At 36.5% G+C, this 14,211-nt stretch overlaps 1 protein-coding gene across 1 annotated transcript; it reads right to left on the bottom strand.

Annotated features, from left to right (window-relative positions):
• Positions 1-282: 282 nt before the first annotated feature.
• Positions 283-3,589, bottom strand: LOC103931593 (growth-regulating factor 1). The gene is given in 6 exon segments (XM_009341111.2): positions 283-1,136; positions 1,138-1,348; positions 1,654-1,676; positions 1,678-2,015; positions 2,296-2,502; positions 2,897-3,589. Coding segments are annotated over 6 exon segments (1,803 nt in total). The 5' UTR covers positions 3,312-3,589; the 3' UTR covers positions 283-527.
• Positions 3,590-14,211: the final 10,622 nt, after the last annotated feature.

Below are 14,211 nucleotides of genomic sequence, written 5' to 3'. Positions count from 1 at the left end.
GGAAGGTATCTCTATATTATCATGATGGAAGGTTCACAACCATCATTGACTTGCCTTTGTCCCCACTGTTTTTACGGTCTCTGGACAGACAGATCCTCCTCACTAGAATTGTACTACTCCACAATCCTGCAAAAGATATACCCTCCCCTACCTCAACCAATAATGCAAATATTAACCGGTTTCAAAACATTGGTCTCTTGCATCATCACGCATGTAGTTGAAGTAGTTAAGAACATTTACCGAGGTCTCTTGGAACCCAAAAAGCACCAAGACAAGGTGCGATATTAACAAAAGTATCAATTACTTTAGAATTCATAAAGGGAGAAACTATAGATACCAACAAATCCACACTAGCCAAACTGGCTAATACCTATGCATATTCGGATCACCATGTCTAGTTTGTAACCCACGAATAAAAAAACAATTAAAAGGAGGATAAGGAACAAGAAAAAGAGAGAAACTGAAAAGATCACAAATGGTTACTGCAAGTTCATGCCTTGTCTCCTCAGTTTGTAGCTTTGACAATTTTACAGGGATGGAACTGAGGAACTTGCGAAGGTCGAACCTAGCACGTCATCATATATGCTTGCCCCATCAAGGCTACTCTTCTTGATCTCACCTCCTCTTGGGCTGCTCCCTGAGCTGCTGTTTGAAAGCGAACAGAACGTTGACTTCTGCAAGACACCAGTTGGGGAAGATCCCAACTGAGAGTTGCCATCCCACCCATCATTTAAGAGGTTAAGCGGCGATGTTGAGTTATTGCAGATCTTCCCACTGCTGGTGGTGTTGGTTATGACCTCTCCTAAAGGACCCCCCATTGAATTTCCCCAGGGGATAGGTATCCAATTAGTTTGTTCCTGGCTTGATTCGCTAAGGTCATTGCTCATTCCCAAATTCATTTGGGTAGGCACAAACTCCCGGGATAGCCTCAGCGGTGAGAGCACAAGTTTCTCGTGCGTTGGGGAGGAAGAGGATGATGAGAACTCCGAGGATGCCATTGGGATCGACATTGACAGCTGAGTCCAGTCTGATTTTATTTCTTCAGGCCAAGTAGAGACTGAGTGACTGGACTGGTCCTTAGGCCAATCATCCATGAACTGGCGAAGCGGATGTTGGTCTTGACTTTCTTGATCAGGTGAAGTCTAGGAAAGAACCACCAAAATCTTTAGAGATGTACGAGTTCCTATGTGAAGGGTTGAGAAGTGAATCAGTAGAAACAATTCCAAACTCTGATTGGGAGGATTCTTCCGCTAGGAATTCTTGTTTCCCAATTTTAGAAGTCGAATTGTTGGATTTCGGCTTAAGGCTAGGAGCAGACATCACGGAAAGTCCACGTGGATCTTGCATCCTGCAAAACACACCATCTAATTGATTAGAAAATGCCCAACACAGTGCATAAAGTAAAGTAGAAGAGTGAAACAGAAACACCAGTAAGAAATATGCACAGCCATTATAATTACATTACAATTTCAACTGATAAAGGTCCTAATTTGAGTATCCAAATTAGTAGGACTAGTCACTGTCACCAAAGTAAAGATGGAATGATGGGGTCTCCAAATAAAGTAAAGAAAAAGGTTGTTTTAATCGAAATCTTATAATAAAACTAGAAGGCCTAATCAGAACTAAAACAGATAAGAAGCTCTAATTTTTCACCTGTTGACAAAGGCATCTGCAGGACGAAGGATTGGCAGCAACAGCAGGCTGCAAGCTTTTGAACTGCTGCGGCATGGTTGTGACACTGTTGGATGCGCCATTGCTTGCCATCACGGATGTTGACATTGACGAATTCATAGGCACCCTCTTTGAATTACTGGTCCCAGAGACGGCCTGGCCAGGCTGGCCTTCCACAGGCTTTCTTGAACGATGGCGGCCCCTGTTAATATGCCTTTCACAATACTTCTGATCTGCAACAGCATCTCTCGAGCAACGCCATTTCTTCCCATCCGTCCGGCGACACCTCCCAGGTTCGGGATCATTGTTGCCAGAGAAGCCCAGATGGTAAGCGCCCCACGCTACTATATCAAAATCAAAATCACAACATATAGAGGCATTGGAAAATAGACAAATCAGACAAAAGGGAAAACACGAAGAACACGATTTCTGAATCAAACCTAGCATTTACATACTCATTGCAAGCACTATCCTGGACAGAACTTTCGAACAACATACATAAAAATTGGAAATTTCATTCTTTGAACAAATAGTAGTTTAAGTTTAAAACTTAAAAATTAAATTTCAATACAGATGCATTTCGATGAATCGAGAAATCGTTGAGCAGCGATAGAAGGAGCTTACTTGAGGTGGGATTAGAAGGACCAGACAAGCCATAAGTGTAGAGGGGTTTCTTGAGAGGTATGAGCAGATTGGAAGGGACAGGCACATTTGAAGTCATGTACTTGTAGATCAAGGCCTGGTGCTCCAGCTCAATCCACTGAGAAGGAGTGAAGGGTCCTCTAGCCCCAGTCAAAGGCCCATGCATGCTCAGATTCAAGCTTCCATAACCTGAAACAAAAAAAAAATCATTGCATCAACCATTGTACAATTTACTATATTTACATTTAAACCGCGAAAAAAACTATAAAAAAAAATTATCCCAAACAAGTCTTATCTGCTAGTCCTATTTTCTTTTCCCATTTGGTTTCTATCAATCTTTGAGCTGTTTCTAGGAAAAGACCTGAGAACTAAAATTTCTACAAAATGCCTTATGAAAAGACTCAACGGGACAACAATTATAGCAAAAACCCATCTATCAATTGCACAAAAATGTCCCTGAAATGAAATCTCTGCCTTCACTTTCACATCCCAAATCCCATCTCATAAAATCCATGTCCAACATTGACCACCAACACACCACCCCAAAAAAAATTAAAAAATAATGAACTAAATAAATAAATACCTGGTGAGCCTGCATTCCTTGGGTAAGGAGAGAGAATGGCACTGGGATTCCTCTGGTAGTAGGCAAAGTCTCCATCTTTGCTGAGAAAACTGACTTCTGATTTGTTGTTAGAAAAGCTCAGCATTTGCTCCTGCCTGTGAGTCTCAGCTGGAGGAGGAAGCAGCTGAGAATTAGATCTCAGCAGAGGTGTCCCCTGGTACTGCAATGGCATTGTCTTGGGAGCATTCAAGTCTTCGTTTTTCGGCATTTTTGAGGTCGTCCAGTCGTCCTCCGCCGGCCAAGATCTTTGCTGCTTGGTGGAGGCGGAGCCAGATCCGTCACCAACTTTTCCCGCTGCCTCTCCTCCTCCAGCGTCGGGACCCACCAAACCCTCCAAACCCATCAGCCCAAAATCCATTCTGGACACCTCGGCCATTCCGCGGTCGTTGAGTTCATGAGCAGGAAGAGGAGGAAGAACAAAGTTCAGAGAGTTGGACGCGCATCTTGAGTTGGGTTTCTTCTACTGTTTGAGTAGAGAGAGAAAGAGCTGGTTTTTTAAAAGGAGTGGTCTTTCACAAGTAAAAAACAAATAATTGGAGAGGGGGAGAGGGGGAGAGGGAGAGAGAGACGAAACAAGGTTTTCCCAGTGTTACAAACAAACAAAGCTAAGCTAGTAGCAGTACCAAACACCCTCCCTACCACTTCCAAGACGTGCTTGCACAAGTTTATCTATCACTATTTAAAGGGGAAAATGTTGGCAATTTTTTTCAACTATTTTTTGACATGAAGATAAAATCAGATATTTGCTATGCATGTTGCGTTGGAGCATGGTATACACCGGAGTTTTAATTCGCTAGATTTTTTGGACTCTTTGATCAAATATAAAAAAAGAAAAGATCTTAATGTTATTATCTAACGCATATTATACAATGAAGCATAATAGATTTTTTTTTTTATCTCAATGCTAAGGTACTGAATTTGGATTTACTGTCAAATTGTAAGCGGATACGCATAATTAATTTACTATAATCTTTCTAACCCTCGTTCTAGAATGAACTAGGTACAGATGAACTTGAGTTCATTAGGGTTTGACTGCCAACTACAATTTAATTAGGATATGGTTTCTGTCTTAAAACCAGGTAGGACTATCTAATATCCTTAATTTTCATTAATAAAAAATCTGAAATTTAAAATCCTCAATTTGTTTCATTTCCTTCTTGAAAAAAAAAAATGAAATAGCAACTACGTACTCTTTTAGTCTTTTGTTAGTTTGACATTAAAAATACCTACTGAGATATCTGCACTAGTACTAGCTAAAAATAAAGTCCTCAAGAAAATTGATGGAGTGGAATGTATAAATTGATCCCGGCCCGGGCCCTACCACATCCCGGGCTCGACTCCGCCGCAACACGATATTGTTCGTTTTGGACCCTTACCACACCCTCACGGTTTTGTTTCTGGAAACTCACACGAGAACTTCCCAGTGAGTCACCCATCCTGGGATTGCTCGAGCACGAACTCGATTAACTTCGGAGTTTCAATGGAACCCGAAGCTAGTAAGCTCCCAAAAGGTCTCGTGCTAGGTAGAGATGAGAATATACATATAAGGTTTACAAGATCCACTCCGCTGGGCGATGTGGAATGTTACACTAGCAACAATGTGATTCAATCAGTTGTTTATTAAATATTATTTTCTCTATTTTAAACATGTTCAAAACATCTTAAGAGGCGTGTAATGCCAGTTATAAAAAAAAGTTTTTCACACACGGATAATAATGTGATTAAATTAGTTGTTAAATGATTTTTTTTTTTAACAAACGATATTATTTATACTAAGAAGGAGAGGGTGGGCCTAGCCTCACAATGAGCTAGCAATAATGTAATTCAATCAATTGTTTATTAAATATTATTTTCTCTATTCTTAATGTAAATTCTATAGAGACTGATTTTATTATGTGAATTCAGCTGCTTTAATTGGTTTATGAGAGGTTTCTTCTAGCATGATCTAAGATTATTCATTTACTTCAAATATTTGACTTTTCTTTTGTCAATTTACACACACACACACACACACACACACACATATATATATATACATTTAAAATATGTAAGTTGTGCATAGCACATTGTGATTCAAAAAATGCCTTCTGCACGAGCGTGTGCATGGAGGCTAGTTATATTATAAGTTATTGGTTTCCATGGCTAGTCAAATAGGTCCGGGAATTGTTTCAAATATCATTGACCTATATTTGTGTATGTCATTGGGCTTCAATAGTTTACATTGGTATTATTTAACTTTTGCAAAGGGTGAAGGAAAAGGCACGTGGCCAACAACTAGGTTGCATTTATCTTTTCATTTGCACAAAAAAGAGAGAAGAAAACTCTACTTTTTCTTCTGATATACATACCACGTCGACAACTCGGTTTAGGAATGAGAATGATTCAGAAAGATGGGCACCCAATTTTCCATTTCAAATTTCAATTCGTGGGTTCTTAGCAGGAGCATGGGTTCTGGTTATTGGTCCATAACTTACTGGTGTCAATTGATTTGGGGATTTAGCCACTTTCAGATTTATTGGAAGTCGAGTTGGGAGATTAAAATTTCAGTTGCAAAGCAACTTAAGAGTCGAAGAAACTGATTGGGAGGCTATGACTGAAGTGAGTAAACCCAGGCGGTACAAGGCAATAACTTGGCTTTAAACTTTTGTCGGTTACGAGAAAAAAAGCTACGGTGAAAAAAGGGAAGACAAAGAAGAAAAATAGAAACGGCTGGGCATCAATCTAGTCAATTGGGGCTAATCATAAATGAAGCAGAAGAAGTGAAAACAAAAAGATTAAAAAAAAGGAGGATTATCATTGAAGAAGGCATCGGCAGAGTAAGGAGAAGAAGGCAGTGGCAGAGTAAGGGGATTTTCAGGCTTTTTCTGAACTTATTTTTCTTTTAATTTTTAATGAATTCAATAATATTTCCGGTTATGTTTCGGAACTAATTTCTTCTAGATAGGGCTCCGATGTAGCCATGATTATGAATGCTTAAATTCTTAATTGAATTATTTTCAAGCTTTCAAATTTCATTGAGTATCATTTGATGTGCTTATGTACTTGGTTTTAGTATTGGTGATTAGCTACCATCTTGACTTTTTCTTAGTAAATTTGATGCAAGTTGTGCAGATGTCATGTTTTCAACTTGAGTGATAACTTCTTGCAAATAGATACCATAAATTACCTAGTAGTAGATGCCATACTCTAGGATTTGTGTAGTCTTTACATAAATTTCTACTGATCGTAATGAGTTTCATTATGTTAAACTAATCTAGATGCCATGGATGGTTGCATAGTGGAATATACATAATAGTTTAGATGCCATGGATATTACATGAATTAGGGAAATTTGATTATCAATGAGATGGATTACTTGTTAATAATTCATTGCAAGAAACAAGTAGGATTGGTTATGCTGAGTCGGACGCTCTAGTGTTTTACTCTATTGAATTACAACCTGTTTTCTTGGCTGCCACTTTTTGCATTGTGATCACATGTTCTTGTTTTCATTTGTTTTGTTTTACTTTTAGTATCAACTGTCACATCCCGCCCCAAAGTGGATAATATCGTGCTACGGTGGTGGAGCGAGCCCGGAAAGTGATCCGCCCTGGGCCGGTAATAGTTTTAGAAAGCTTGGTTTTACTGCTTACTCACACTTTCTGTTTTGTACCCCCCTTCAGGTTTTAACTGTTGAGTTCGTTTCGACGATGATATATGGCTAATCTTAGTATTGGTGGCTACTTTTAAGGGTATGATTCTTACCCACACTACTGTACTTTACTTATACTCTAGCATCGCATGTGAAATAGGTTCTCTCCCACTCGTAGCGCACTCTGGTATTTAGACACTTTTAGGTTCAAATTTATTCATGTTTTATAGACTATCACACTTTATGGCTTCGTCACCTTCCAGGTGTCGGCTAACACAGCTCGATTTGGGGTCCTAGTGGACATTCCGGGTTGAGGTGTGTCAGTTTGGACCCATCCTGGGATGTTATCGTGTGAATTCCCAAAAACAAAACCGTGAGGGCGTGGTCGGGGCCCAAAGCGGACAATATTGTGCTATAGTGGTGGAGCGGACCTGGGAAGTGGTCCCCCCCGACCGGGATGTGACATCAACTCTCAAAACCATCATTATTTATTAATCTTTGTTAAATTTTACTACGTTGCAATTGGATTTAAGTTAGTTGTTTAAAATTAGATTAATTTTTGTAGGACGATATTAAGTGCTTGCTTTCTATACTATCAAACGATTCGTACGTTTGCGAGCATAAAATTTGGAACTAAGTTGGACTAATTTAGGTTAGTTTAAATTTCGCAACAAAGATACCATAAATCCTTAATCCAACAGTCATACAGTTTTTAGATTTAAGTGATTTTTGGTATATATGACCCTTGAAGTAAGATTTAAAACATTATTGAGTGAGTCCCACAAAATATCTGTAAAAAATTATATAAAAAAATAATGTTACGAATCCATACGCGAATCCACACTAGTAGTTCATGTTTGCAATAAAAGTTAGTTGCACTAGCAGCAAAATCGAAAGATTGAGGACTTCTATGCGTTTCTTTCATCAAGAGGAAAAATTATCCTTCAGAAATGTATGCATTCATTTACATTGTTGGATGTGACTGATGTTCGAATAGAATATGTACTGGGATCGAAACTGACAGAGAGACTAGACAATATTATCGGCATATTGAAAAATCTCTTCATCGCTTGAGGTAGATGAGACTTTGCCTTGATTCAGAGAACCTTATCTGGCACCCTTGTTAGTTTCTTAATTAATTGGCCTCACGTGAATTTTATCGTCAAATTAATGTTGTCAAGGCGTTACTAAACATTGTAGAAAACCCATATATGTCTTTTTTTTTTTTTTAAACAAACGATATTATTTATACTAAAGGGAAGGGGAGTGGGCTAAGCCTCACAATAGGCTAGCAATAATGTGGTTTAAATTCCCATTTGGCGAGAATCGAACCTAAAACCTCTCACTTACAAGTGAAGAAAAATACCACTAAACCGTAGTACTAAGTGGCCCATATATGACAGTTTTAAACAGCTTGTTATATTGTAAAAATGTATCTCTATACTCAAACAATTAGGTTAAAATTATGAATGTACATGATTAATTGATTGGCCACTTGAGGTTGTCAATGCGTTACCTTAGACAACATGGGTAAACCAATCTGTCAATGTGTTACTTTAGCTTCTCACACACTTCTATTTAATTATGTTCATTGTTTTTGTTTGATATATTCAATTTGATGGCCATAAATGAAAAGAGAAATGTGAAGAAAAAAAAATGTCTAGTGTGAAAATAACGTCATTATATATATATATATATATATATGTATATATATATATATATATCATCAACCATTAGACATTAATAAGCTTAGAGGTGCAATTCGGGTGGGTTGGGCGGGTTAGATGGTCAACCCAACCCTAAACCAACATTCTTAATTCGGGTTTATGTGGGCTTATTCGGATTTAGGTTTAAATTGCGTTCGAGCTTACTCGGGTTGGGTTCGGGTTTGCCCAATTTTTTCAATTTCAATCTTATAACTTACTATTTTATAAGATAGATCTCAAATTTTGAACCAAATAACATCAAAAATATTTAAAATTCAATTTTACACAGACAATACTAGCGTTTTAATCAAAAGAAACGTAAAATCAACACAATCATTTATTGTTCAAATGAAAACTAAACAACAAACTTCAAATATAGCTCTCCCAAACTTGTATCTAGCTTATATAATATGAAGTGAGATGGGTAATATGTACATGAAACAAGATTATACTCCTCCACAAAATTAAATGAAAGTTATGGTGGAAAATAGCTCCCAATAATTTGTCAATGTAGCTTAACATTGTCACGTAGTGTTCCATTAATTAATATACTAGAATGTATTTCGAAATTGTAATCCCGGCATTAGGTGAATCAACACCAAGTGATAGTAATACAAGTTCACACAAACACAAAAGTTTCTCAAAGAAAACAAGTGTGCTATCCAACATAGAAACAAAAATCTAAGCATTGTAGTAAGAAAATCTTACGTAAAATTTGAAGGTAGATAAAATATGTTAACCAAAAGAGGAGATATTTTCTAGTGGATTCGGAATACAAGATGGTACACCACGTATCATAGTTTAAATAGAAAAACTTAAGAAAATATAGTCGGTTTTAAGACAGGAGCCAAATAAAAGAGAGATTTTTTAGTGTGTAGAAAACACGGGGCAGTATATACAAGTCATGGAAAATTTTTTTCAAGTGTCCCTTCAATTGTATAATTACATATGTTGTACCGTCCCATGTTCCGAGTACATTGAAAAATCTTTCCAAATAAAGAGAGGAGAGTGGGACCAAGGGTGGGGAGGGGGGGTTGAAAGTGTGTTGGAACAAGAATAACTTGTATGGCACGAGACACCACGTAATGGTGAACCCGTACCATACAAGTTATTCTCTTTGAAAAGAAAGGGAGCGTGTTTTTTTGTGCCGTAGAATTGACTTGGTCCCTTTTTTGGGTACTGATTTTTCTTTTTTAAAGTGAAACATATTAACAATATCATTTAATTATATTATAACACGTAATATAAGTATATCACCTTGTGTTGATTATACACACAAAAATTTGTCCTAAAAGAAGACCGACTCTCTCCAAATCTTTTACTCTATTTTTCACAAAATCTCATTCAATAAATAAATGAACCCTCCTAATTTATTTTCCTCTCTTTATCTTCACTCTACACACTTTAAAATTCATTTCACACAAATTTAAAGGATTAATTTGTGAGTTAAAAAGTAAAAAGGAAAATTGCAAAGCATTTTGTAGTCTCGTAAATTGAATGAGAATTTTTAAATCGTGTCCGTTAATCGTACATCGTATGGTTAGTTTTTATCAGGTACTATTCATATTTAATTTTAAATAAAAGTATTTAAAATAATTTTTGATTACATGATGTACGATGAACAGACACAATTTGATAATCTCTAGAATTTTCACGATCCAGATCCTCATTCATGCAAATTGGACAAGATTAATGTGCAAAAGATCTACTCAAAATTGATATCCCAAGTCCAAACAAAATCGGTGAGGGCATTGATGTCACTTCATAAATTTATCAAGGTTTTGTCGTTTTCCGTAACAGCATAAGCTAGGGGTATTCTTGTCTTTTACCCTAAAATAGTCCGCTAGGGGTTTCTTCTTTGAGTTTTATCTGTCAAGACTGTTTCATATGGTTGCGTGTAAAAAAACAAAATTAACTTTAAAGAAAAAATTCTGGTACTATTCATTTTAATGAAAATCCATCTTTTTACACTAAAAAAATTAATTATGGTACTATTTACTTTACATTTTATTTTGTCATTTTTATTAAAACTCAAAGTTTTTAAGTCATTTTCATTAGTTTTTTTTGTAAAAAAATGTTTGGCATGTGACCCTCTCCATGCTCTAAACTTAGACCACCCAGATGCCCTCTTAACTAGCCTCCTTTTCGCTACCTTCTCTTTTATGAATCAATAGGATTTCGAGTTTGTTACATATGCCTCCAAACCATTCAACAATTATCCATGCATGGCGTCTAAATATCTTGTTATTAGTAGATACTAATTACAATCGTTGTGCTTAAACAACTTTGAATCGTTGATTATATTATTTTAACAATCAACATATATATCACAACGATTACGCGCTTTTGCACCTGTCTTGTTACATATACCCCAAAACCAACAAGATTACTATGGATGGCCTCCAATCCATCTTGTTTGCTTGAAGAAATACTAATCATGCATAATCATCTAAAATGCGTTTGAACAACTTTGAATCGCTAATTAAACAGATAGCTAATTAACAACTAACGAATGGTGGTGATTCCGCTTTTGAACCTATACCTAAGAATAACATGACTAAAAGAGCTAACCCCACGAGTGAACAAATAATTTTGATCTTATCCAAAATAACTAGCATCCAAATTCCAGTTCGATCCATTTCAAGTTTGGATGCAATGTGGAGGATGATTCCATCTGAATTTCTGGAAGGCCAAGCGTGCGTTGTGCATCCCCATCTAATTAAAAGACAAAAAGTCGCAAGTAAACTGAAGCAATTGCATGTCTTGTGGTTTCGACATGTATTAGCCATGTTTTCCGTTGGGATCATCACCATAGACAAATCTTCTTAACTGCATCCCAAAACCAAAAGCCAGTTGCTCCATTTTCAGTGGACAGCTGGTGTCCATACAACCAATTACCAAAATTGTTGTTCACTACCTTAATGCAATTTATATATATATATATATATATATATATATGGGAATGAAAAATAAATTAAAATTGAACTTATCATTTATGAGATTTGAATTTAATACTTCTCACTTACATATAAAACTAGCATCACGTTTTATAACTATTAACTTAACCCCTAACCAGAGATAAAATTTCATAACCTAAATAACTCAGGATAGATCTTTGTCATCCGTAGTGGATTCAAAGGGAAGGGCAAACCCAACTTTGCAGTAGGAAGGTGGTCTTTGCTGGGATGGGTTCAAATAGAACTGAACCGAGGATAAATTCAATGATCCGATATTTTTGGGGATTCATCACACCTTAAACCCTAAAACCAACTCCAATGAGTGGGGTTAAAGCCTAAAATTTAGGTTTTAACCTAAAAACAATTTTTCTCCTCCAATAGTTTTGGTTAAAATTTTAATCCGAGATTATTAAAAAATGAATTTAGCCTAAATTTTTTTAGTAACTTTTTAAAAATAAAATTTATGTTGATTATCCTAATTTATTTTTCTGAATATTTTAACCTAAAAATATTTAGATTCCGATAAATAATAAAAATAATTTTTTAACTGATTTAGTTGTTGGATTTAATTTTATCTTTAGATTTGTTCATATTCTATCTTAACCGTTGGATTTATTTTATTTATAAATCAGATTATAAAAAAAATTTAAATTTGAACTGTTGGATCAACCAACGGTCCAATTATGTGGGTCGTCAGATGAAAGTAGTTGTTTGGGGAGAATTTGGGTGGTCGACAAAGCTATCAGTGGCGGTTCCCACCCGCTGCAGCTCTGTCACATGTGGGATGTGAGACGTGTCAATGCAGTGAAGTTTTTTCATGCTTGCGCAAGGGCAGTGGTGGGTCATAAAATTTAGCCTTGGCTGGTATTTTGGGCAAAATTTAACCCAAAACCAAGTTTTAACCCAAATCTTTTAAAACCCATGGGAGTGGTACCATTTGAATGATAAGAGCTTCTAACAATAAGTAAAAAGTAATACTATTAGACCGTAATATTATATAAAAATAAGGAAGCCAAACCAGATTCATTAGCTTCATTACTAGAGTGGGACATACTCATAATCAATGAGTAGCAGGTGTGGGTAATAATTTTATCAGCTTGGCTAGAATAGGTTACGTGGTGCAAAACCAAAAGTGGTAAGGCGCCGAACGTTGCCGCAGTGGAAGCTACTGCGATTATTGTCGAGTCCGACTTGAATGAGAACATCTCTAACTTGGTAAATGTTTCTTCATCTGGCAGTTGGGAGGCCTTCCCCATCCTAGCTAAAATTTTGCAACTGGGGGAATCTTTTTAGGATTGCCGTTGGTCTTGGGTTCTAAGATCGGTCAATATGGCGGTGCATCGGTTAACGTCGAGAAGTAATTCGGAGATGTGTGGTATCACTTGGGTTAATCACCCTACATCTTCATTGGTCCATGTTCTGAACAAAGATGGGTTACCCTATCTTCCTTAATTTTGTTGTTCTGGCAGTGGAGGGGGACGCTTTAGCACTTGGAGCAGCATCTTAAGCTTCTGCTCCCGCCTCCTCTGCTTTATGTTTGTTGCTTTCTTTGTAGCTTGCCTTCTGTGGGCTTCTTTGTTCGTTTGGGTTCAGCCCTGGTTTTATGATATTTCCAGTTCTCCAAAAAAAAAAAGAAAAAAAAAAGGTGTCTTTATTCAACACAGCCACACTGTTTTTCAATATTTAGGGATAAAAATAAACAAAAGATATGTAAGAGATAAATAGAGTGTATGAATAACATCATCTTTTCGCCACTAGTACCATAGGTCTATTAGTATTCCTCTTTATTTGAGAGGTTTTAGGTTCGATTCTCGCCAAATGCGAACTTGAACTGCAGTATTGCTAGTCAAGTGTGAAGATTAGCCCACCCAAACTTCCTTAATGTAGATAATATCGTTTGTTAGAAGAGAAAACACCACCCTTCCAAGAAAAAGTCATTGTCAAGTTGAAACACATGCACTATCTTTTTTTATTTTTGGAAGTTCATGGTTATTGTCTTAAAGTTGTGCTATGATATTACTTTATGATAAATGCTAAAGAGATTTTTAAAAGTGAAACTCTCCATAGACTTACATCATGTTTTTGCACAATACTTTATAATGTTGACTAAAAAATTAACGTTAAACTATGAAGTGTCAGAGAATCCATCTAGAGTCCCCTTAGCATTTCTCTAGCCTTATTTAGGTACTATAATGTTTTTTCTACTTTGGTTCCTATAATACTATTATCCTGCTCTTTTAGCTTTGCATTAAATTATGGCTTTACTAGAAGCTTAACTCATCTACATGTAATGCTGTAATTGACCATAAAAAAAACTCTACCCACCTCCTAATTAGAGCATTAGGTATAAAAGAATTCTTCGGTGTTTCAAATTATTAGATAATTTAAACTTTTTAATGGTTGGATTTTAATTTGTGTGGTTTTGACCAATACTCAAATGCACTAGAAAATTCTTTAATATTACTATAGACATGTTAATTCTTTCCAAGACTCACCAATTATTCATCAAATCTGTTCAATGATGTTTTGATTAATAAACTTGTCAAGGCCTCACTTTTGGGGGGTGGGGGGTTTGGAGGCGGTTGGTTTTGTCTGAAACAAGACCTCGCTTATTAAAGATAAATAATGATTAAAGTAAGACTTACACTTGCTAATTAGTACAACTGCAGTTTAGTGTTGTTCATCTCTACTTATAATTGTGAGTCTTTAAGTGTGACGTTTTCAAACTACCCTATTTTTGAAGCATTGTATATGAGCCTCTCTGATTAGGTTGTACCCACTTGGGCCATCGCCAGTACTGCATTTTTTATCCATCGATAATTCGTTATACCAAGTGACACGATCGTCTTAAGTAATGTAAAGGTCATACGTACATCCGAATCCCACATTGTTGGTTGATCCGAAAAGTTTGAAGCCCAAAAGGTTTGATAGCGGTGAGGACCTGTCGTATAAGCTCATGCCTTACGAGATGAGAAGAAGGGC

This window comes from the organism of the source record quoted next, unplaced genomic scaffold (genome assembly GCF_019419815.1).
Source record: "Pyrus x bretschneideri cultivar Hongxiangsu unplaced genomic scaffold, Pyrus_bretschneideri_v1 Contig18, whole genome shotgun sequence".
Classification (NCBI taxonomy): Eukaryota; Viridiplantae; Streptophyta; class Magnoliopsida; order Rosales; family Rosaceae; genus Pyrus; species Pyrus x bretschneideri.
This window is presented reverse-complemented; position numbering and strand designations above follow the sequence as displayed.